General features: G+C 39.9%; 4 protein-coding genes across 7 annotated transcripts in view; 1 reads left to right on the forward strand and 3 right to left on the reverse strand.

Moving 5' to 3' along the window:
- Positions 1 to 9,433, forward strand: part of arhgef12b (Rho guanine nucleotide exchange factor (GEF) 12b) — a 56,208-nt gene extending 46,775 nt beyond the window's left edge. For 2 of the 3 annotated variants that reach the window (XM_066658656.1, XM_066658658.1), the window contains 20 exons: positions 285 to 491; positions 1,121 to 1,259; positions 2,075 to 2,110; positions 2,218 to 2,375; positions 2,919 to 3,065; positions 3,182 to 3,267; positions 3,387 to 3,512; positions 3,887 to 4,001; positions 4,107 to 4,207; positions 4,297 to 4,374; positions 4,481 to 4,556; positions 4,803 to 4,970; positions 5,185 to 5,272; positions 5,684 to 5,761; positions 5,907 to 6,001; positions 6,296 to 6,562; positions 6,658 to 6,906; positions 7,017 to 7,237; positions 7,362 to 7,437; positions 7,565 to 9,433. In XM_066658656.1, the coding sequence (XP_066514753.1) occupies positions 285 to 491; positions 1,121 to 1,259; positions 2,075 to 2,110; positions 2,218 to 2,375; positions 2,919 to 3,065; positions 3,182 to 3,267; positions 3,387 to 3,512; positions 3,887 to 4,001; positions 4,107 to 4,207; positions 4,297 to 4,374; positions 4,481 to 4,556; positions 4,803 to 4,970; positions 5,185 to 5,272; positions 5,684 to 5,761; positions 5,907 to 6,001; positions 6,296 to 6,562; positions 6,658 to 6,906; positions 7,017 to 7,237; positions 7,362 to 7,437; positions 7,565 to 7,575 (2,522 nt within the window). In that variant the 3' untranslated portion in view covers positions 7,576 to 9,433. The remainder of the gene's footprint in view (positions 1 to 284; positions 492 to 1,120; positions 1,260 to 2,074; positions 2,111 to 2,217; positions 2,376 to 2,918; positions 3,066 to 3,181; positions 3,268 to 3,386; positions 3,513 to 3,886; positions 4,002 to 4,106; positions 4,208 to 4,296; positions 4,375 to 4,480; positions 4,557 to 4,802; positions 4,971 to 5,184; positions 5,273 to 5,683; positions 5,762 to 5,906; positions 6,002 to 6,295; positions 6,563 to 6,657; positions 6,907 to 7,016; positions 7,238 to 7,361; positions 7,438 to 7,564) is intronic. The other variant, XM_066658659.1, reaches the window with a different exon arrangement.
- Positions 9,434 to 9,455: 22 nt separating this feature from the next.
- On the reverse strand, positions 9,456 to 15,885 carry cenatac (centrosomal AT-AC splicing factor). 2 transcript variants are annotated; one of them, XM_066658661.1, is made up of 11 exons: positions 15,313 to 15,885; positions 13,009 to 13,175; positions 12,542 to 12,640; positions 12,381 to 12,447; positions 12,239 to 12,301; positions 11,226 to 11,287; positions 10,805 to 10,931; positions 10,693 to 10,720; positions 10,513 to 10,611; positions 9,992 to 10,124; positions 9,456 to 9,911 (listed from the first exon to the last, which is right to left on the reverse strand). In XM_066658661.1, exons 1-11 carry the CDS (start codon positions 15,427 to 15,429, stop codon positions 9,806 to 9,808), a joined length of 1,068 nt encoding a protein of 355 aa, XP_066514758.1. In that variant the 5' UTR covers positions 15,430 to 15,885; the 3' UTR covers positions 9,456 to 9,805. The 2 variants fall into 2 exon arrangements, with proteins under 2 accessions (XP_066514758.1, XP_066514757.1); XM_066658660.1 differs by having other exon boundaries at positions 12,542 to 12,664; positions 15,313 to 15,446.
- A 65-nt stretch (positions 15,886 to 15,950) lies between these two features.
- foxr1 (forkhead box R1) lies at positions 15,951 to 19,848 on the reverse strand. The gene is made up of 6 exons (XM_066658662.1): positions 19,610 to 19,848; positions 19,422 to 19,520; positions 18,678 to 18,901; positions 18,077 to 18,345; positions 16,499 to 16,731; positions 15,951 to 16,126 (listed from the first exon to the last, which is right to left on the reverse strand). The coding sequence occupies exons 1-6, from the start codon at positions 19,728 to 19,730 to the stop codon at positions 16,098 to 16,100; spliced, it is 975 nt and encodes a 324-aa protein (XP_066514759.1). The 5' UTR covers positions 19,731 to 19,848; the 3' UTR covers positions 15,951 to 16,097.
- Positions 19,849 to 20,172: 324 nt separating this feature from the next.
- Positions 20,173 to 22,913, reverse strand: upk2 (uroplakin 2). The gene is made up of 5 exons (XM_066660006.1): positions 22,791 to 22,913; positions 22,403 to 22,546; positions 21,445 to 21,565; positions 21,292 to 21,350; positions 20,173 to 20,969 (listed from the first exon to the last, which is right to left on the reverse strand). Exons 1-5 carry the CDS (start codon positions 22,879 to 22,881, stop codon positions 20,827 to 20,829), a joined length of 558 nt encoding a protein of 185 aa, XP_066516103.1. The 5' UTR covers positions 22,882 to 22,913; the 3' UTR covers positions 20,173 to 20,826.
- Between the last annotated feature and the right edge of the window lie 808 nt (positions 22,914 to 23,721).

Genomic DNA, 23,721 nt, shown 5'->3' on the forward strand with positions numbered 1-23,721 from the left:
GTTTGCTAATATTTGGTTATATTTCACCTTAAAAAAGTAAGTTCTAATGTACCTAAGGAAAATAGTAATTACAAGTATTCAGATAGGAACTTTTATTTATTGATAAGGAAATAATTAGTTAATCATGTGTGACCCTTTTTCCCCCCACAAATTGCATTACAAAAATTGTAATATTAACAGTCAGTAAGTGTGCTATGCTTGTGAAGACGGCCAAGATGAAGAGTAAAATGTTGTTGTTATTATTATTAAACGTTAAGTTTTCGCTCTCTCTCTCTCTCCCTCAGTTACTAAACCTGTGGAGCAGACAAAACCTCGGCCGTTGAAGCAGCAGTCTCAGCCGGCTCTGAGTTTGTCTGAGCAGGTTGATTCCTCATCCGGTCGTGTGCGGAGTCAGGGCAATGAAGGGTTTGATGGTCCCTTTATCAACTCTCCCCCCTACAGCGCCCCAGCGACTCAAGGCTCAGACTCCAGCCTCAGAGACGCTGAGACAGGTCAGACACTCTCTCACACTCTCTCTCGCTACCATTTTTCCTGTCTTCCTATTTCTGTCACTTGATTTCTGTCACTTTCATTTTCATGCCTTCTCTATTTCCCTCTCCACATTTTCTTATACATCTTTCTTTTTTCCTCACTGTCTCCCTCTGATTAGATTTTCTTTCTTTCTTTCTGTTGTTTTCCAGGCTCTGCATTCTAAGCCCTGTTTGTTTGTGTTTGTATTTTTCTCTACTCAGTGCTGTGTAGAGGCTCTCCTCTGTATATTTATAAAGGACTACATATTCATCCGTGTCCTGTTCTGGGATCAGATTCACTTTGTGTCTGAGTAACTTCTTTATTAGGATATAAGAAAGCAGAACTGATTGTAGAACAGCATTTTACCCAGAGAGGTCAGACAAATATGGGTTTTAATCAGGGCTGTGTATGATCAGACCATCCAGCAGAATAATTGGCCTTCAGTTTGCATTCTGCTTTTCTACTTTGGGACATTTACTGTCTCCTTGAATTTCAAGAGAGATTACTCTTGTGCCTCAACATTTGTCTGTACATAATTATGATTCTGATATTTCTACCTCTGTATCTCTGTCTGGGTTTTTTTTTTTTTTTGGGTCTGTCTCTCTCTCAGGTGGAACTCCCTCCTCAGCAGTACCCAGAGTAGGAGAGGGAGCTGTCCCGGGTGAAGGTCAGGACTCGTCATCCTCAGGAACGCTCTTTGACTTCAGCCCCTGCCCTGTGGACCAGGAGGATGAGCCTGAAATAGACAGGTAGGAAAGCCATCCATGTTTTGATTATTATAATTATTATTTTTTTTTCTTTCAGTAAAGTAGAAACCATCATCAGAGATATTAGTGTTGAGGTTGGTTTTGGAAGTTAACAAATACATTTGTGAGGGATTAATACAATGCAGGCACCAGATTAATTGCAATTGGAATAGTTTTTTTATACAGTAAACCAAAAAACAAGGTTCACAGTCAATCATCAGCTGCAGATATTGGTCCAACATATTCAACTATATTAGTTTCATAAATTCAGTTTCTAAGTTGAACATGTGTTTGTAGGTAAACACTAAACTGTGGAGTATGCATACAGTATTGGACAGTAGTATAAAAGTGACTCGATTTCTTGTTGAAGCTGAATGACAGACATTTCCTGCTGTTGCTTTGATGAGAACAAGACCTTGTCTGAACCCAGACCATTTAGAGACAGATGCCCAACACCAGTTTTACATTACAAGTTGACCTAAAATTTGCGAAACATAACAACTGGCGCCTGAAACAGATGCTCGTTTCAGGTCGCTCCGTCAGGGAACCCTTCCACAGCCATAATGGCAGGCCTTGCTACTATTTCTGTTCTCTCAGCCTCCATGCTGAAGAGACACTCACTTCAGCCTAAATCAAGCCTTTGTTCTCTGCCCCATCTTTCTCTCAGAGCTCTCACTCAAACAGTAGGACACTTTGAGAGAGCTGGAGTGGACAGGGTGCTGCCATATGCTGTGTGTTGAGGATAAGGGCTGTTGGGTGAGGGGGATCAATAGGAGTTGTAAAAGTTAATAGGCCTGTAATATTCTGTCTTTTTTTAGGATTCAGGAAGGAGGCACGCCCCGTTTGCTCAGGAGGTGAGCATCAGCAACCTCATACAGACTCGAGAGGACAGAATTATTTGTTCCCCATTTTTTCTGTCTGTGAACACCTGCCTAATATTATAACTACGTCTTTGTTGTAGGCCGGAGCCTCTGAGCTCAGGGGAGGTGCAGAGTGAAGATGATCAGGGTGCTGAGGTGGAGCCAGAGCAGGACCCTCCTCACTGGCAGACACTTGTCAGCAGAGAAATCCTTGCCCTGCTACCTCCGCACGAGATCAAGAGACAGGAGGTCATTAACGGTGAGGAACACACATATTAGAGGGCAAATGTTCCATTTTTGCAGATAGCTTTGTACACTACAGTATGAGCACAGACATACAGTACAATGCAGAAGTCTTAGACACCTAAGATTATTATTTAAACTAATTTAACTTCTCAGTAAGTATAAAATGTATATTTACCATGAATTCAAAAACTTAAATACAGTAAAAGTAAATAGATAATTTTTCTGAAAGGTAATACACACATCAGCGAGTGTGAAGGACAAGGCTTGCTCCTCCTTGATCGTATGGATTTGTTAAATCAGAAGCACACTTGGTTTATCATAAAATGTTTATTAACCAGTAAAACAAGGTATTGGATGATAAATAATGCTGGACTGCCACAAGGAGAGATTTGGAAAGAGAGAGATTCACACACAGAATATCTGTAATCATATTATTTGTTTTTATTGTAATATTAGGGGCTTTTTGAAACTCCTACTGCTCAAATAAATAGCTTTTGCACGGTACTGTGTTTGTAGCCTATATTTCTGATGTCCATTCTCACTGATGGCTTTTTAGAATTATTCTACACTGAGCGGGCGCACTTGCGGACTCTAAAGGTGCTGGATAATGTGTTCTACCAGAGGATGACCAGAGAGACTATCCTGCCCCCGGCAGATATTAAAAATATTTTCACCAACCTAGAGGAAATCGTTCAGCTGCATAGTAAGCAACCAGTTAACTGTTTAAAAAAATGTATTTCAGCCTAATGTTAATGTAGCCAGTTGTGAGTTCAATGAGACATTGATCATTATTAACAACGGACTCCCTTTCTTCTTCAGTGTCTATTATGGAGCAAATGGCAGCTATTAGGAAGAAGAACGAGACAGCAGTCGTAGACCAGATAGGAGACGATCTGTTGTCCTGGGTGAGAAAAATAATTTTACTACCCCATCATTTTGCTTTTCTTTCACGCCGACCAGCATTAACGTAGATAATGAAAGCACGCTGTGGTTGAATGGATTGTGTGTGTTAACTGGTTTGCAGTTCAGTGGAGCAGAAGAAGAGAAGATCAAGCGAGCAGTGGGGATGTTCTGTACTAACCAGCCCTTTGCCCTGGAGCTCATAAAGAGCAGGCAGAAAAAAGACCAACGCTTTGCTTCATTTGTGCAGGTCAGATACAGACTTCAGAGAAACGTAATGAGATTTAACTGTAAAGAGAATTATTAACCCTTTCATTGTCAAAGGAAAAGCTTTGTGAAAAATCTGATTTATCTGTTTAAAATCTGAATCTGTTTTTTTTTTTTCTTCACCTTAGCAATACACATGATTAAACTGTGTAGTTTTGGCACTGTATTATATGGGCATCCGTAATAATATCTAAATCAAAAATACTTCTCAGAATTAAAGACATATCACCAATAAGAGATGGATCCACTGAAACTTCCATCCGTTATATTTGTGTGTTTATGTATTGTATATAAAGAATTCAATGGAGATGATTTTTTTTTGACTGGGTATAATCTCTGAATCTGTTTGTGCCACAGGAGGCAGAGAGTAATCGACAGTGCCGTAGACTCCAGCTGAAAGATATGATTCCTGTGGAGATGCAGAGACTCACCAAATATCCCCTCCTGCTTGAAAACATTGCCAAAAATACTGGTACCGAACTCCTCACCTCCCCTCTTCTGTTATCTTCCTCCATAATAGCTTTAAGTCGAAAACTCAAGTGTGAATGTCTTTGTGTTTGTGTGTGGTTTATCACAGAGGACGTAGAGGAGAAGAGTAAAATTAAAAGAGCTGGTGAATGCTGCAGAAAGATTCTTAATCATGTCAATCAAGAAGTGAAAGAGGCTGAGAACAAACAGGTGAGAAGCCTTTAAGCAGCTCTTTTTTTTTCATAAAAAAGCATCAGAATGGAACTAAAACTCTCTCTTTTTGATTTCTTTGTCTTTAGAGGTTAGAAGACTACCAGAGAAGACTAGATCTCTCCTCACTAAAGCAAAGTGAACACCCAATGATTGCTGAATTCAAGGTATTTCCCTTCTCCAAACCGTCCCAACAGTTTCACAGCCTCTGAAGTCCTTTTAAATTACATTTAAAGATATTATTTTAATGGGGCTTGTCTTGTTTCTCTGTAGAACCTTGACTTGACCAAAAGAAAAATGGTGCATGAGGGACCCCTATCTTGGAAAGTGAACAAAGACAAGACCATTGGTGAGTTCTCAGGTCCCCACTGTGACCCTTCAGTACACTAGGAATGGCACGCATGTGTACATAGGAGAAACATTTAATATTTATGTACAAGAGACATAAACAATGTGTTTTGATTATATATCCCAACTGTATGTAATGTGTATATAACTCTATCATTACAGTAAAAATACAACTTTATATAAGTAAACCATGTGTATAAATCACATGGTCTGTTACTTAATGCCTGGGTGTTTGTGTGTTGTACAGAGCTGTACACACTCCTGCTAGAGGATATCTTGGTGCTAATGCAGAGGCAGGATGAGAAGCTGATCTTGAAATGCCACAGTAAGAATTTGGCTGGTACGGCCGAGACTAAACACACCTTCAGCCCCATCATCAAGCTCAGCACTGTGATGGTACGCTCCGTAGCCACCGGTGAGTCAGGCCTGAAGTGTGAGAGAACTCCCTTCTGTGTTTAAATGAACAACATATTTGTGGTGTATTGTTCTTGCAGCTCTAAAAGACCTATGTGACTCTTTCTTTCTCCAATGCTGTACTGCTTATCAGCCAGAATTCCCAGAAGGATTTCTGTGGGAATACTGAGGCCCCATGGCTAAGCTAACTTTGTGTTTAATATGCTGTTTCACAGACAACAAGTCATTCTTTGTGCTGTCCATGTCGGATAATGGAGCGCAAATCTACGAGCTAATGGCACAGACCGTGTCTGAGCAGAGAACGTAAGTACAAAATTTTTATCCATTTTCATATTTAGTATAAACATTACACTGGTAAAGAGGAATGTGGAGAGAGATCTTTTGCAACTTTTCACTGTGCATGTGAGGTTGGGCTTTGAGAACTGGACGGCAAAAACTGATCTTGGATCAGGACTCTCATTCTGAGAGGTTCAATTTTTATCTCTTTGAAATCCAATGATTGCATCAAGAAAACATTTGAAGTCGATGGATTTTACAGTTTGTGGTTTGGGGCAAAACACTTTGCAGTTATCTGCCTGTTGAGAAATAAGAACAGACGGTAGGCAGGGTAACACGACCTCTAGCTTTCGTTCTGCACTAACAAAACAGTTTTTCTTCACTGTTATAACAAAATTTGCCGTTTTATTATTGTAATTGTTTGTGATTGTTTTTCAGGTGGCAATGTCTAATCACCCAGAGAGCAGATAGTATGAAGAGCAAGCAGCTGAATATCATTCCCTTACCTCAGACTGAGTAAGTTTAACCATCTGAAAATCAGAAATTTATAACATTGGCAGGAAAATGTATGGTATGTGTTTAATGATATAACACTTGTCATCTGTAATGATGTAGTAGCATTTCTTGAGTTAACTTGTGTCTGTGTTACACGGTTCTGCAGCGGTGAACGTGACGCTGTTGAGATGATGAACTCGAGCGTGCCAAAAATGAACAAAGATCCAGACCGTATTTCCACTGGAAGCAACCAGTCTCCAGGTATTTGATTAATACTTCCTCTCTCATCACTCAGTGTTTGAGAGCTGATGTTCCAAAACTGGCAGCTAGTCTTCTCCACCAAGGTTGCTCAGCTGTGTAGTAATGTTGTATTAGCTGCAGCTCAAAGATACAGTAGTGCTACGTGTGTTCTGAAGGAAACACAAATTTGCTTTAACCATCACAGTTTGGGAATGTAAAAAATTAAATTGGCATACTTCCCAAGTTGGTGAGCAACTGTTAATGTTTTAAACTGTTTCCTCAAACATTTGTAAATTTTTGTTCTGTCTCTTTTAGAAAAAGATGCCACCCCAGAAATAATGGCAGCCCCTTCTTCGGCAGGAACAAACCCATTTGAGAGCAAGTCTGAGGATGAAGGAGAAGTGGAGAGTGCACTGCAGGTTCAAGATGAAGAGGAGGAAGAGGATGCATTCTTGGCTGCTGACCTGGCCAATAAACTTCCCTTCCTGAAGCAGCGCTCACGGCAGGCCATAGCCATAGAGGAGAAGGACTCTGAGGCGTTTGACCTGCCTCCACTGATGGCTGATGAAGCACTCAGAAACCGTGAGTTTTAATTGTCACCATTAATGACAAATTGCTGTTGCAAAATTAAGTATATAATCTCTGCAAGTATGTTAATCTCTCTCTCTCTTTCTCAGTGGCTGCTCTGAAGCAGCTCCTGATCAATCACATGGCCTGTCAGGAGGAGGTGGACAGGGATAGAGAGAAGGGGGAGGTTCGAACACATGAGCCAAGAACATCCCTGCAAGGTCAAGAGGATGGCGCGACCCGAGGGGGAGCAGTGGAGAATGGAGCTGTGAGGACAGAGACACTGGTGACCAGAGCCGAGAACACACAGGAACTGCCCTCTGGAGATACAGGCTTTTTTGAGACTTCAGAGGACTATGGTGAGACATTTCAGCATGTTGTTGTCTTTTGTCATGTTTGGTATGTAATATGTAGTTTTATCCATGCCCTATTTTGTATTAATTTTTGTTTCTTCAACTCTCTCTTTCAGCAGGCAGTTACATGGTGCTAGAGGGTTATGGTGGCTCAGGAGAGAGCAGTACTGATGACGACGTTCAGGGAAGCAGCATTGAGCCGATGGCAGCAGGAGACTCCGGCATCGACCTGAAGAAGCTCCTCTCTTCCTCTTCCTCACAGAGCGAGGGACCTAACCTCAGCAGACAGGTCATGACCCACTTACGCCTGCTCCAGGCAAACCTGCAGTACCTGAAGGTAACACATATGTCAACGTTTAACTGAATATCCTAAATATTAATTGCTTATTCAAGGTTTGGTATGTGGAGATGAACTTTCTGTGCTTGACTCTTATCCCACCATTTGAATATCCTCTCTGCAGGATGTAGAATCTAAATATAACCAGCTATGCCAAAAGCACCAAGAGGAAGCAGCTACAGATTCAGAAGAGAACAGAGGTACCAGTCTGCTTCGTCTACCTCTACGTTAACATATCATCTTCATTACTAATCATTGATTTATTACTGGTTAAATCCCACTTAAATCATCTGAATGTTTTTCCCCCTCTCTCTCTCTCTCTGGCAGATAAAAGCTAGTGTTTCTGGACATGTGGGCTCCATAATGGATGTACAGAGATGCAGGGTCATTAGGAAAGTGCTGTAGTCTTCTACTCCGAGCTCAACGCGCATGACTCTTAAAGCGTATCGGACAACAATCCCTCCCCTGAAACCACACCCACTCTCACACTCCTGAACACATCGCTGCAGCTCCCTCTGTGAAGGGAGGAAAGACTATGGCATGAAGACGTTCTGACACATCTCCGTCTGCTCCGTTACTGGAGTTGTGAATATTCATATTGAACATTCCACTTCCTGTCTGCATGTACCCTCAGCCCTTCCAAAAAAATTCCTAAAATTTCTCACAAGTCTCATATCGCAAATCCTCCTCCTGAGCTGGCACTGTGCTTAGACCGATTGAAATGGAAGACAGGATAATAGCAGGAAATCACCAGATAAATGACAGCTGGCACTTTCCCTTTTTCTACTGAGATTTTACTGAGGTGTTGTTAGTGGGAAGAAATTAATCGATGGGCCAAACTGTCTCATTGCTTGAGGGTCTGACTGGATGAGATTGGGTTTGAAATTATAGCTGAGAAATATACCAGATGTAGTTTAATGAGGTTGTTTTTCTTTAGGCCGTTAGCTAAGCCTTAGACCTCAGTAAAAGAAATGGACTAAATCTGATGCGTGCAAATGTCCTTCATAAGGACTAAAACCACACCCTCCTAGTTCATTCCTTATTGTGTGTGGATATGAATGTTAATGTGTGTTTGAAACAAGCAGCACCTATATAGTATATATGCATTAGGCCTAAATGTGCCCGAAAAATGGATTAAAATGACTAGTGCACAGCAGTTTCCCTCTGATCAACGCCGTTAGTGTTCATTCATTAAAGTAGCAACTCCGATATGAACCATGGCCAAAAACCAATTGAATCTAGTAGCCACCAATTAGCATTCTCATGTACTGTTAATATTGTTAGATTGATTCCAACAAGGCTTATGATTTCAGATCTCTACTTCTATAGCAAACCAGCATTGGCCGAGTTCACAGATTTCCTTTACGTTGCCTTTAAATTTGACGGGCCAAAATGAAAGAGGATGATACTGCACTGATGTTACTGGGTGTAGTGATTAAGTCCAAATGTCAGTAGGAAAGCTGTTACATATTTCAATTTGGAGCTCTTGAGGAGATGTTTCCATCTCCACCAGCCTGAAGCCTTTGTCTCTTAAGCTTCCAAACTGTCCTCGTCTGTGGGCTGCCTCTCTCTTCTCTTCACGTTCTCTTGAATGAAGCTACTGAAAATCTCTGGCATATCAGCAATGACCAAGAGAAACCAAGACTGATCATCATCATTGTGGGTCGTTACGCTACACACTGCTACTGCGTACGGCTCGACCCGATCTGAAGTCTTATTGGGTTATCACGTGGATTTTGTTGTTCTGGAATTTGGGAATGAAGTTCTATGAAGAGAAAAGCTTCAGAAAGGAATGCAAAGACTTGATGAGGCCTTTTAGGGGTCTATTTTTAAGTGTAAAATTGTACAATTATGACCAACACTGCATCTCTTACAGAGACCTAATTCCTTGTTTTTGTGTTTATTTTCTTCTGCTTTCTACATCATACGAGTCATTGTATTATTTTAACAGAAACTACTAAAAAAGGAAGAAAAAATAAACGACTGCAAGGTATCCCTAAATATTAATGTAATCTGTATTTTTATTTTGTCTAGACTTTCATGAGGTATTATTATTATTATTGTTGAGCACTATTAATATGGTCTTTTTTTGGCTTTTCTGTTGGAAATATGAATAGCTCTAATAGATTCTATTAAATTTGACTGAACTGACATATTCAAAATGGAAGAAATATTGCACACTGTCTTCATTTGATAACTTTATTTTAGAGGAAAGAGAGGAGCAGTTTCTGGGGGTTGTCATTGAGAGAACAGTCCCAGAACCACTTAGTTTGTTGCAAATTTATTCAATAAACTGGAAACAAAAACGGTGAATCTGATTTCTCTTAACAGTCTCTAACGTTTTGGACTTTGTAATTTAAGAGAAAATATAACTTAAGAAAAACAAACAACATGCCATGTGTGTGTATATATACAATCTTATTACAAATGGACCTGGGGAGCATTCTCAGTGTGAGCAGTATATTTACAGACCGTATTAATATGATACACAAGGTGAAGTTATCAGAGAATCGTTGCTGCAATTGATGTCGTGTCCCGTTTATTTACACAGCACGAGTGTAACGCTGATCAGACATCTCCATTACTGAGGTGTTTTTGCTTCTTTGTTGCCTTCCCTCCATTCTCCACCTTTCTCTTCTGTCCACTGTTAGCCTCCTCCTGTCTGAACTGATGCCTGAAAGCAGAAGCAGAGTGGTTGGTATCTACTGGTAGAAACGAAACTCCCTGAGGCTTCAGTGCTGAAGCTGGACTCACCTGGACTGCCAGCGCCTGCCACTGTTCCAAACTCTGCCAAAAGACGGCAGCCAGTTGGCGTCGGTATGTGAGCCGTGGTCAAAGTTGGCCCCTACTCGGTTAGGCGGGAGTTTTTTCAGCTTCTCCTGCTCCTCTGCGAGAGTTTAAGAGTTTTACATTTTAAAAAAGCTACAAATTAACCTGCTGATGTGGATTCTTAGACACGTTTATGGATATTTTTTGTATAAAACAAATCCTAGTTGTTGTTTTTTCTGTTCTGTACTGGAGCTACAAAGCTAATGAAGATGATGAAGTCTCAAACAGCATGAGTAAAATAAAATCAAACCATGTCCAAGATTCCTTTTGATGTTTAAGGAAGGTAATGACTGTAGCACAAAAATAATAGTTGTTTTATTGCATTTTTTGTTGGCTCCAACTTTGGACACAAAGCCTGTCTTGATATTTTTTTAAACTGTTTTTAAAAAGGTCTTTAAGGACTGTATCATCTGTAAATGTTAAACTAAAATACAGTAACTGCTTACTTAGTTTAAGGAACTCCTCTACAGATGGTCCGATCACCTTTTGGGAGCTGCCCACTGGTTCGCCCTCAGGGTCTTCCAGCAGCCATGGTGGCACAGCTCCTGAAGCACCATAAATCATCAAGTGAGCCTTCACCAATATCCACCACCTTCAAAAACCACACTATGTCCTGATGATCTCACCTGTGTGAACATTCCCACTGCCAGAGTCCTGCATAAAAAGACCTGTGTGAGTTTGTAGAACAAGTAATTCAATTCAAACAATAGATGACAAGAGTAGATCAACACCAGTCACCTGATAGCCAATGAAAGTGAGGCCATGTCCCAAATCTGCTAGGAAGGGGTCTTCGTGGCTAGGGCCAGGCTGCTGGCTGTGTCCATATGAGCTAAAGTAAACACTTCCTCCTACATCTGAACTCACACTATTGAGACACATCACACCAAGGTGTTTTATATCACACGGGTCAGTCAAAGAAAGAGAAAGGAAATAGATACAAAAGAACATCTGCAAATGAAACAAAGAAGCTGCTGGTGTTCTCAGGAGAATGGACTGTTTGTTTCAGAGACTAGATTTTGTTTAACATCAAGCAGAAAATGCAACCAACTACCAAGACTTTATTTGGGAGGTTTGAACTGAAAGCAATAAATATCCAGTTTGTTTTTAATAATATCTAGATGTGTGCACAGGCTGAAGTGTAAGGCTGTGGTTTGCTTACTCTGGTGTCTGCTCTGGGTTCGGCAGGCTCGGTTCAGCAGACTGCAGGAACTCTGGATCAGGCTGGGTTTGATTCAGGAAATATCAACAATATTGACCCACGGCTTTTTCAAATAATCCACTTTAAAACTGTAATACACAACCTTGTAGAGAGGATGACTACCCTGGATCCAAGTTAAATGTTGCTGCTGTGACATTCAGAATGAACCACTTATGTCAAAAATAGCATATCAGTCAATAAAACATTGGGTGCCTGAAGTTCCCTGTTAGCCTTGTTAATCCACAAATATGTTTCACTGCTCACAAATGATTCCATCCCAATCTGTGTCTCACCGACTGCAATTTGTACAAATACAGTCACATTCATAAATACATGTTTTTGGTTTCCATTGATATATCACGGTTTTATGTGAAAATAAATTCATTTGTTTAAATTTACGTTGCAAATATTTGTAAAGTCGAAGTCTCGAATTTAAGATTTATTTGTAAATTGTTGAATCTGCGTTTGTGGATCAAGTCACTCATGTGTTTTCCGTGACGTGCATTTGTTCATTTCCTCTCGCGGGTTTTTGGATTTTGAGACTTTCCTCTCGCATTTCACCCGATCCAAATACAAATGCATCCTGATCCACAAATGTGGCCAGCAGACGAACAACCTACCGCTTTTTATGAATGTGACTGTGTTTGTACAAATTGCAGACAGCGAGACACAGATTGGGATGTATTCATTTGTGAACAGTGAAACATATTTGTGACTTGTGTTTAATTTGTGGATGAACACTTACGCATTTGTAAAGTATTTTGAGACTAATATCTCTCCATACCCCACAATGTCCTGACTGACTGGCTCCTTTTCATTCATGAGGACAGCTAAGTAAATCCTGTCTGTATAAATCTATATCAGTCCTACATTAACAATTGTACAAAAGGTACAGCATCCTGACTTGTGTGTTCAAAGAAGCTTTGTAAATTGCTGAGACATGGATACTGTTTCTTCATTCCAGGAAAACAAACCTCTATTAGAGACTGCAGGACCTCCAGCCTGTGTTGCTCCTGGGATCTGATAATAGCCACTTGCTACAGAGAACAGAAAACAATAATAAGAATCTATACCTGTCCATAAAACACTGCAAATGTTTCACACCCAAAAACTTGCCTCTTTCATGAGCACATCCTCCTTCTCCTCATAGTGGTCCAGAGCATTGGCGACTTCAGTCTTGAACCTGTGAGAAAAAAAAATTACATTTAAACCAAGCTTAAGAAAACAATGAAGAGAACGTTCTAAAATGAGACAAAGCCAGGAACAGCTTGTTGTACCTTTCAGCCTCTTCCTCTGTGATGATGAACTTCTCTTTCAGTTTGGGATCTGCTTTATTCTTCCACCAGAAAGAGTGGGTATGGGTGCGATGTTCTCGGCTGAAAGGAAACAGCAGGAGGTTCCTACAGTTAAAAGAACAGTTCAGCAAACAATAAAAATATACTTTATTTTTACCCTAAAAATGTTCAGTTATTGGTGTTTTCTTTAGCACTGCAATTACGTAATGGGGCTACACTAGTAACAAGTAAAAAGATTATAGCTATAAATTACCACTGTACAAAAATATGTGGTGCACAACATTGTTGTTAGCAAAATGTGCCTTGTAGCTCCAGAAGACAAAGAAGATAGCTGCAGACACCGTCTGATACTCAAAGCTCAAATGGGATGTGTGGGCATGTTAAGGAGATTATGCAACACATCTGCCATATGTGAATTCTAGTAAGTTATAATTTCAGACGTATCGCACGTGCTCATGTGCTCCAGGAGTCCTCCATGCAGAACAGTGACTCTTCCATCAGAGATGTGTTTCAGAACCTCCAGCCCGCAGCAGTAACACCAGAACTTCTTTTCATGTTCTGTAGCATCAAACTTCTCCACCTGAGGATGTTTAATGGTCCTACGCGCATCCTTCACCTGAACACAGAGCAAAGAGTTTAACCACAGAATATCCACAGCTGAGGAACATGATTATGGTGTCGTCATCACTGTGACGAACCTCATCCTTCTCTGAGAGGATTTCAGACAGTCAGCTCAGCTACAGGTGTCATCACTAAAAAATCTCTAAGAGCCTGTTTTGCTGGTTTTAATGTACACTACTTCTGCATGTTATAATACTTCTGCTTGTTTAAACCCCCACTAAGAACAAAATACAGCAAAGAAACAACATGGAACACTTTTTCTCATATTATTCTCTATTATTTGTGTTTTAAAATCCCAATTTAACTATCACAACCACCATTTGTACCTTGTAGTTCAACATTTTGTTCTTGAAATGGGAACAGAGGGTCATATGCCACATTGGACAGGTTCCTAAAGCATATGATTCACACCTTACATTTTTTTTATTATTATTTTAAAATAAGCAATACTTTGGCATCTGTTTATTCACCAAGAACACAGTCATTCTGTAAACGAGTTCACATACACATATTTCCAAACTATCATGTGACTGCATCTAGTATATTCAGTAAATGTCATTTGGTGAAACCATGGTATAAAGTGAAGGATAACGCTGTCTAGGGAAATTTCCAGACCTTATAAAAGCTTTGTGACATGCACATCACCATGGGCTCTTACGTACGACTGAGTTTTAGGGCCATGGCACTGAAGAAAAAGACTCCGAGAGTAAAGTCAGAATTCTAAGAATAATGTCGTGGATATAATAACCTCACCTCACTGCACGTATAATGGGGCAGACACAACCACAGTTTAACGGAGGAATGCAGTATATTGCTGCAGTCATAATATTGTACAGATTTCAGGAATAAAAATCAATCAAATTTTATTTATATAGCGCTTTTCCCAACAAAAAGTAATCACAAAGCAGCTTTACAGAGATCCGGGTCCAAGCCTCCTATGAGCAAGCCAGGGGCAACAGTGGCAAGGAAAAACTCCCTCAGCACACGAGAAAGAAACCTTGGAAAGAACCAAGACTCATACGGGGAACCCATCCTCCTCGGGTCGACACCGGAGACACAACAGAGAACAGTGTTCTCTGCTACAGATGTAGCAGATACCAGATGTAACTCTGCTACATCTGGACCACACTGGGATTAGTACTTAAACCCAGAATCTGTTGTGCACGAACCCTTTATTCAGAAGAGGGAATGTAGTTTCACAGATACAATTAAAGAATCACAAATACGATTTAACTCCGGTGTGCCCACGAGGCTCCATCACATTACAGCGTATGGACTTATACAATAAACTAAAGCCATATGCACTGCAGTCAGGGGCAGCACTGACAGGGTTATTCGTCATGTTGTGTGGATACGTTTAATAAATAATTATGCTCACTGACTGCCTCTTTCACAACTCGATCTATGGCACACAGACAGAGTGTGTCTGCCTACATATTATAATAAACAATAACCCATAATAGACTTTATTCTCAGAATTATTCTGACATTATTCTCGAAATCATGAATGAATATGTATGCATATATTATTATTAATTTACACCCCCCCTCTCTCAGCACCATGTCTGTGGTTGTGTTTATTTACTACAAAAAGTATCACAAGTGAAACCGTCAATGTCATGGCTGATCGTTTTCGCCTTGAAGCTGCAGTGCTCCAGAGTTTCAGATGGGCAGATTCTGACAGCTAATTTATCTGACGTAATAAACCTAAGAAGCCAATCCCAACAACGTGCATAAGCACAATGAAGTTGACGTACTGAATGCCGGGGAAGGTGTAGAGTTACCTCTACCTCACTCTAAAAGCACTAGGGGATGTTATTCTTTCTGGAAAATAATGTTAGTCTCTCAACATTAAGACTTTTGACCCAGCGGCTGCTCAATAAAGCAGACTTTTAGTTTGTCCAGATAAATTACGCCCTAAAATCAAACCTGCTCATCCGAAAAAGAGCTGAAATACATTCCTATTTGACAGTCCTCAACTTTAACCAAGATATCTGGCTAACTGAGGTGTGCTTCGTGGAATACAGGAGGCTACACTGTTCCACCTTAAAAAGACACAGAATACAGTCTTAAGGCGGCGCGATTTAAGGTGGAACGGGTGCCTCGAACGAGAAGCTGGAGGGTTGTCTCACCTTTTCCAGGAATTTTACCAGAATTACTTTAAGTTTGCTCTGGTGACTTTTGCCGTGGATGTGTCCTTTTCCCGAGAAATCCGTTTGGCGACAGATATCACAATAAAACGCTCCCATTTTCACCGCCCAAACACAACATTACACAGAGACTACACCGCCTCAAAGCTCGCCTTAAATCTGTAGTGCCCCCTACTGGCCTGGAGAGACCATTAGGGACGCACCGTAGGGCTGAATGTTTCTGTACACTTGCTCCCACAACTTCTCATTGAGTTCGTTCTGTTTGCTGCAGAAACAGCTGTTCTGGGAAGGCTTGGTGCATGAACATTGTTGTGAGGGTCAGATGGCATTCAGCTACACAAAATTAGTGAGGTCATGTAGGCCTTCAAACAATTTCTAGTTCACAAACCCCACTGCGGCTTTTCATAATGTTTCAGATGAAGCTCCATCACTACAGAGGATAGTAGTTTAGAATACTAACACCCAGTGCTGGGGGTTTTAAACCCCACTATCCAGAACAATAACACAAGTTGTGCAGGCACAGCTGAACTTCTTCACACAATCTAAGGGCTGTCTACAAACCTATGGACACACAAACACTGCATTGCTGCAATAATATATTTATATTCAAAATAAATACACACGTGGCAAAAGTACACAGTACAACTTGGAAAATAAACACGTGGATAGAAAAATAACTAAAGCTACAGGCAGTCAACGTGCTCTTCAATGCAATTTTCATGCTCAAACTGGATCTTCTCAAAGGTTTGAGAGGCACCACAGGCAGATTACAACTCGAACAGAGCCTGGATCATGTCTGCAAAAGAGAGAGAGAGAAAAAAGAGGTATCATTTATATACACCTTCAAAAAAAACCATAATACTATTCCCCTCTATATGCTAACTTTGATTCACAGTAAATAGTAATTAGTGAGTGATTATTTAATGATATCAAATTAGTGAGTGGTGGATATATTCTTGTATATGTAAACTCGCATTTAATCCTCACACACTCATTAGGGGACCTCCTGAACTTAACATCATGGTTGGATTGAGACTTTGAGTCTCTATTTTTGGCACAATTTTAGATCACCAGCTTCTGTAAACACCGTGTCAAAAATCCAAATCAAAATGCTCCAAAATGGCTTGAAAATAGTCTTTATAATAGTTTATTTGCACTCCTCTCTGACCTGGGTAGTTCATGCTCCTCTTCAGCATCCTGAAGGAGTCTGCAGTGAGTGTGTGGATCTCATTCCTCAGTCTCCTCCGGCCGTCCAGTGTCAGGTGCCACAGGCAGGACTTCCTCTTGCCCTCTCCGGTCACCTGCTGTGTCGTCTTCTTAAAGCTGTTGCTGAAGCACAGATTGTGGCGTATGGTGTTTTTCCAGCCATCAGGAGCAGTCAGGAAGAAAGGGAAGTGCTCTCTGGTGAAGATCCATGATAGAATAATTGTAGACTAATTTTTAAGAGAGTTTCCAGACTAACTGTCATTTTCAGCCTACACATAAATCTGTACTTAAAGATGAAGTCCATGAGTTTACAGTAACTAGCTATGTATTATCATTCAAAATGCGCAAAAAAAATGGAACCAGATATCTGAAACCTCAAAGCAGGGAAACATTGTTTTATGAATCATGGAGATTGTAAGGTAAAGGTTATTTGGAATTACATCTCCATGATGGATTTATGTACGCATCATCCACAGATGCTCTACCCACAAGTTGAGAGTAAGGATTCTGCAAGTTGCGTTCTGATTGGCTATCTGCCTCCTTCTACACGTCATGCCAGAATAGTTTGAGATTGGTCCTTTCGCGTCATAGTCAACATTCTTTTCCAGTACCAGACTCTCCCTAGAGCAGGGGTCGGCCACCTTTACCACTCAGAGAGCCATTTGGACCCATTTCACACAGTAAAGAAAACACTGGGAGCCACAAAACCCTTCTGAATTTTTAAATGAAATAACACTGCGCATAACAGGTTTTTTTTTTTTTTTGCCTTTGTGCTATGTATAAACAAACTATACTGTGTTACATTTATGAAACCAGTGAACGACTGCAGAGAAAATGAAATAACATTTCAACTCCGAAAAAAAGACGTTGTGTTGACGGTTAAGTAAAATGCTCAATGTTTATTTGAGTCGTTGTAGTACTGAAAAAAAAAAACGCCGAACTTAAATTATCCACTGGCAGCAAACAAAAATGCTCTCCTCTCTCTGCGTGTCGTCATTATTTTACTGGCGCCGTGCGGTCAGCGGTCAAAAAGTTCAAGAAACCGCACACTGGCGGGTGTCGTACGTTGGAAGTTGTGACGTGTATTAAGAGCGACAAAAATATTTTAAATATTAAAATATTGTAGATGTTACAAGATCGCCATAATCTTCATAGAATTACATTTTGAAAATGAACGAACTAAAATAATACATTTTAATTAAATACTCAATTATTTTCAAAAGCTGAGCCGCTTCAGAGGGATCAAAGAGCCGCGGGTTGCCGACCCCTGCCCTAGAGTCTGCCAATGCGAGAATAATGTGCATGTTGGAAAATAAATGGGCTTGCAATATAGAGGCCCGTCCACTAGGGCGCACAACTATGACTACAGTATTAGTCATAGTTATGATTACACATTTATAATAATATGTTCTGCAGTTAAATACAATTAAAGATCCTTTAACTTTACTGACACTGTACTACGTTTAACAGTTCTGTTTTATGATGAATATACGGTCAGTTGATAAAGTGTGGTTGAGGGCCCATCTTTGTCACCACTGACCTTGTGAAGTTGTAGATCTGCTGGACATTCAGGCTGCCTGTTCGGCTGCTGCTCAGGGCCATGGCGATGAGGATGCAGTAGTTAACTGGAGGACGAGGCCAGGCTCCACACTTTAGGTTCCTGCTTTCCAGAATGATTCTCTGCAGCTTTCTGCTCTGTGCCTGACTCTGCCTTCGACAGGATGGCTTTTTAGGGGCTTGGGTCTTCCGAGTTGCCTTTACCTTACGGCAGACTGGCACATCCACAGAGGAGGTGTCATCGTCTGTTAGCTTGAGCAGCAGAGGTACGGATAATTTAAAAAAAAAAAGTATAAAATATTTTGATGGAAAAACTGATGAAAGCAACTATTCCAACAATAAGATTTATATATTTTAATGTATACAAATACTGAGAGCTTAAGATCAAGTTTAGGATGAAATTTAAGTATTCAATTTTTAAAATGAGACCTTTGTGTGGGTATCTTTTATTGAAATGTACAGTATAGTGGTTTACATGTCAATACGAAATGGCAAAGGGGAAGGACTCCTTTCTAAGAGAAGACTGTAAATAGATTAAAACTAAGATTTCAAGGCCTGAGAGGAGATAGTGAAGATACTGTCACCTGATATTCACTGGAGAGAGAGGTGTCATGTAGTGACTCATCCAGGCAGGTCTCAGGGAACTGTAGGTGGTGCAGGTTTTTTAAAGAAGCAGAAGGCGCAGGACTTGACAAAGGTGTGTCTACTGTCAGTTTTGGGAGGGATGGCTTACTGGCATTAGGGTATTTTATGGGGCAGGCTAGTTTGGGGTTCACCATCAGCCATAGACTAGGTTGTATAATAGATTCTGAAAGGAAAAAACTTAAAATAAATATGTCTGATTTTCAAATACACTGGGTTTTAAAGAATGCCTGAATGAGAATGTATTTCATGTTCTGAAAAGCTGTGGGCAATATAATAATACACCAACAACATAGGTATAAAATTCATAATAAGATTTCCTGAAAACACTGTGGGTAAGAGCAGCTTTTTAAACATGCTACATGCAAATAAATAAACAGATTTTGAACCTTTTTGTACATTTAATTTAATGTGTCTTGTACCAAAAAACCCTAAAACCAAACAAATACATAAAAATATTTGGCCCTTTATTTTCATACTTTACATTGATAAAGTACCCAAAATAATCTATTCTAACATCCCTGGGGCAGTAGTAACTAGCTATAACAGCTGCAGTGTCCATTCACACCAAGAAAAATATAAAAACATGATACTTTCTGTACCGTGAATTTAATATAGCCTGCAAATATCGCAATATTATGAGAATATCACATTGCCCTCCCTCCCCCTCATGACAGTGTGCTCACCACAGTCGGAGCCTCTTGGGTTAGTGTCCAGAGTGGCCGTTGTTCTGGAGATTCTGGCGTAGTGCCACTGAGCCAAATACTGTTCATTCCGTTTATCATCTGTGAAAAGTTTGTCAGGCGTTAACACCGTGAACGAGCAAGTGTCAGGTCGGTATTAACCCTTTAATTCGTGCCTTCTGGTCATTTACCTTGACAGAACTGGTCTGTGGTGGTGGTAAGTTTAATCTCCTCGTTCATGTCCCAGTCGTGGAGTCCTGTGTTTAAATGGAGGTCGAGAAATTTCTCTCTAGAGTTCAGCCTAAGATACATTTTCAGCAAGCTACATTTACTAATTTAAATTTCAGGATAAAGGGGGCATTTCTAGAGTTGGTTTTATCTGTTCACCCTGAGAAAGTAGCTCCTCATCGCCGACGTCTTTCCTACAGGTGCCATTAATCACAGCCATTTTATAACAAACGAGCAAAAGAAGCTGGAACGTGTTACCTTCAGGCACATGTGAACATATCTGTCCACCTTAAATTAAGCAGCCGTGCCTGTTACATTTGGCCTAACTTTCCCTGTACATACTGTGTTGTGGTTCTATACTAAAATGTTGCACAATTTAAGGTAGAACAGAGAAAACAATCGAAAATCAGTTTAATTAACATTCCACATAGTCTGCCTCAAACCCAGTATATTCATTTAAACATTATATTTATTTTATTGCCTTAATTAAATGTGTTGTAAAACAAAAAACACGTTAAATGTGATAATGTGCTTTTATTGTAATTGTACAATGTGCAATGACATATCATCTCTCCATTTAACCCACGGCAGTGAAAACACACACACTAGCGCATTAGTGGCATTGAGCACACACACAAACCCACAGAGCCATGCATGTTGAGGGAGTAGACAGCTCTAATATTTCACTTCCACTGTCCTCATTTATTCCTGCAGGTCAAGGGGACTGAATCTCTTAGTTTTTATTCACAATATAGAGCTGAAATGCACCATTTTGCTATTGAGATTTTTGAAATGGTGGCTACCTATGAAATAAAGTTCATAAAGTTTAAGATTCTTTATTATATTATGTATAATACAGAGCCCTGCTGGTGACATGCCATCGTGTTGACAATAATGTGTGGGAAAAAGATATTTAATGCAAAATCTCATTCCCATAAGTTGTTCTCACACATTTAATATCTTACTTCTAAGCATTAATAATTAGTTCCCACTTGCATGGTTTAATATTATAATGAAAGGATGTCACCAGCTGGGATCTGTAATATACTGTTTAAATGTATTATTAGTAAAATAAATTGACAGACCTATAACAACCACACTTTCCTGCTGGTGTAATGAAGAAATCCTAGAATATTGAAATGGGAATATTATATCACTGAACACAACTTCTTTAAATGTCTCAGTTTCCACTGGTTGACAGCGCTAAGCTGAGAATGAGGCAGATCAGCAGAAGGAGCATGGTCACGGAGAGGATGACTGTGATCACCACCATCGCTCCACTACGAGCTGGGAGTCCATCATTGATTCCGTTGTAATCAGATGCTGAAAATAGATAAGATGTGGAGAGAGGAACCTGGGTTTAATTTTCTCCTAACTGACAATATTAAGAAACAAACTCTGGAAGATCCAGAATGCTACTACAGTTTTAGCTAAATGGCTGCTTTCCTATAGATAACAACAGTATGTCATTCAGCATCAGAAACCACATCATCTGAGATTACTTATCAGCTCAACAGGGTTTAAGGCAAGTGTGATCATTAAGCCAAACAGTTTGTGCTGTGCTAAACCAATGGCTATAAACATTCATTAGCTTATGCATATGTCTCCCATGTGGCTGATCTACTGCTTTAACTTGTTGACTTACCTGTTATTGTAGTTCCGAATATGGTGACACTGCTAACATTTCCAACCTTATAGTGAAGTCTGAAAATAGAATAATGTCTTAATTAGAGCCAAACACACACTCCCACACTCAACACTTGTTTTATTAACGACTGTAAAGTCTTCACCCACTCACCTGTACGCAGTGCCATTGCTGAGGTTCATTAGCTGATAACCAATATTTCTACCGAATGCAGTTGATCCAATTGTGTTTACATTTGTGCAGCTAGGGACCGTGAAAATACTGGTCAGAGTCTCTACAGTAAGAAGGACACAAAGTGTCATTGATGTGCAGCACAATAACACCCATTTTTGGCACACTTCCTAAACGTGAGTGAGGTGTCCTGAATGGTGCAACTCCTATCTGTGAGTCAGTTACAAACAGGGTTGGGTTTCCCAAAAGCCTCTTAGAACAAAGAAGATGCTTAAGTGGTGGAGTGAGCATCTCACCAAACACAAACACACACACACACACACACACACACACTCTCTCTCTCTCTCTCTCTCTCTCTCATCTGTTAAGATGCTCTGAGCAATAAGAGATTTTTGGGAAACTGGGCCCAGTTCCATTAGGTGTTTTGCATTGAAAATCTACAGTAAAACAACAATGCCTGACAGTATAGTGTAGGTTTTGCCAGAACAAAACCTTGTATATCCATTTTCGTTGAATCCATTTTCCATTCACCATGTTCCCTTTACATAATGTGCCAATTTCAAAAGAAGCAGGGCAGTAGTCAAAAAGTGTTTGGGGGGAAAAATGTATAATAAATTGTATTACAATTAATCACAATGTTTCCCTTTCTGCTGATAAGTTCCCATTTTGCAGATACAGGGGATTCAACCAAAAGAGAGGATAGCAACTTCTTGAAACACTTGTTATTTTATTAGGTGCACAAATGTACAAAATGTTTTTAATTAAGGGACAGGTTTAGAAAGTTATTATTAAAGAGACTTCAAAATTTGTCTGCATTGACTTTCTCTTACTGTAGAAATATAAAGATAATTTCATTAGTAGCAGCATAGAACTAAAATCAAAACATACAATTTTCAAAAACAATTCTGTTTAAGTAATGAATTCAGATAACTGTACATACTGTTTTCATTGGTGTTTACATTAAGGTATTCCAGGTCCACGCTCTGGCCCTCAAGCTCACAAGGAGGAAGACTGAGCAGCAGCGAGTCTAAGAACTGACCTGTCATCACTCCATCATTAGACGTCAACACTCTGGCTGGAAAATCTACAGGGCACACAGTTTAATGCTCAAACCATGTATGTAAAACATATCTCTCATGATGTAAGGAATAGTGCCATGTTATTAATCATACATTTGACGCTACTGTGATATGCAGTGTGTGCCCATGCAATATATTAATTAGATTGCAATGTAACCCATCCTGAATGTAAATTTTCCTTCTTTCCAGTGTTATAGTGAATATATAACAAGAGCTTGCCCTTAATTGTTGATTGGAGAAATTCCATACCTGCATTGATGAAGGGAACCAACCCCCTGAGTATGAAGAGCACTGCCAGCATTTCTGCCCTCAGCATAGGTCTGTTTAAGGGGCACAACATTCTTCAGAAAAGAACAGCGAGTTGGGAAGAGGCACTGGATAAGCAGGATGGAGCAGGTGGAAGAGCCAATCGGGTTGGGAGTGTGAACAGGTTTGTCAGGGTGAATCTGAGATTACAGCAGTCCCTCCCTACACACCTCAAGTCCAAATCTGCTCTTACTTACACAACAAGGCTGTTTATACTTTACTCTTACTTTGTTACTAACGAAAATGTGTATATATATATATATATATATATATATATATATATATACACATGAAATATGAAATTAACTCAAAAAGGTAAGCTCTTGCAGGTATTTGATACCAGTTTTTTAAGGATTTGATAAAAAACCCAAAGCTTGTAACAATACTCTTAAACCATTACTCTTTTATTATGAGGCAGATAATCAGCAGTACCCTGAATTAGGATTTTATGGCTCACAGTAAAGGAGGTATTGGCCAAAACATAATGCAATACACTGTAACAACCCCATAAGTTCAACCAGTCTCATTCTGTCTGTTGGAGTAGAAGGAAAGTCTACTTGGTACAGCCTAGGATCATGTCTGTGTGCCTTATGATTTGAATTTTAGCTGAACAAAAAGTAATTGATATGAATTGGAGCAAAAACACTAGGACTTAAAGCATTTGGCTCTTGAAGCTCTAAAGACCTCTTTCCAAGAGCTGTGTTGTTTTCCCAGCTCTGATTTCTCATTATTAGCTAAAGATTAAGCTTTTTTGAGGTGAATGTGATTATTTCATTGGGAAAAAGTGAACCGGTGGCATGCAAGTGGACAGCTTGGACCCCACTACTTCATGGAATATAAATCTTACAGCAGGGAAACATAGAAAAGTTTAATC

Source organism: Hoplias malabaricus, chromosome 2, assembly GCF_029633855.1.
Source record: "Hoplias malabaricus isolate fHopMal1 chromosome 2, fHopMal1.hap1, whole genome shotgun sequence".
In the NCBI taxonomy this organism is placed as follows: Eukaryota; Metazoa; Chordata; class Actinopteri; order Characiformes; family Erythrinidae; genus Hoplias; species Hoplias malabaricus.

Bases quoted from the DNA above. Each gene is read 5' to 3' on its own strand.
- cenatac (XM_066658660.1), bottom strand. From the start codon at position 15,429: ATGGGAGCGTTTTATTGTGATATCTGTCGCCAAACGGATTTCTCGGGA. The intron at 12,302-12,380 runs GCAAGTTTTTGG...TGTTCTCTGTAG, and splicing joins AGGATGTGCTCATGAAAGAG to CAAGTGGCTATTATCAGATC. The intron at 10,125-10,512 runs GTAAGCAGTTAC...AAACTCTCGCAG, and splicing joins AGAGGAGTTCCTTAAACTAA to AGGAGCAGGAGAAGCTGAAA.
- foxr1 (XM_066658662.1), bottom strand. From the start codon at position 19,730: ATGTATCTTAGGCTGAACTCTAGAGAGAAATTTCTCGACCTCCATTTA. The intron at 18,902-19,421 runs GTGAGCACACTG...TTTTCCTTTCAG, and splicing joins CCCAAGAGGCTCCGACTGTG to AATCTATTATACAACCTAGT. The intron at 18,346-18,677 runs GTGACAGTATCT...CTGCTGCTCAAG, and splicing joins CTCTCTCCAGTGAATATCAG to CTAACAGACGATGACACCTC.
- upk2 (XM_066660006.1), bottom strand. From the start codon at position 22,881: ATGTTGTGCCCCTTAAACAGACCTATGCTGAGGGCAGAAATGCTGGCA. The intron at 21,566-22,402 runs GTATGTACAGTT...TTCTTACTGTAG, and splicing joins TGTAAACACCAATGAAAACA to AGACTCTGACCAGTATTTTC. The intron at 20,970-21,291 runs GTAAGTCAACAA...ATCTATTTTCAG, and splicing joins ATTCGGAACTACAATAACAG to CATCTGATTACAACGGAATC.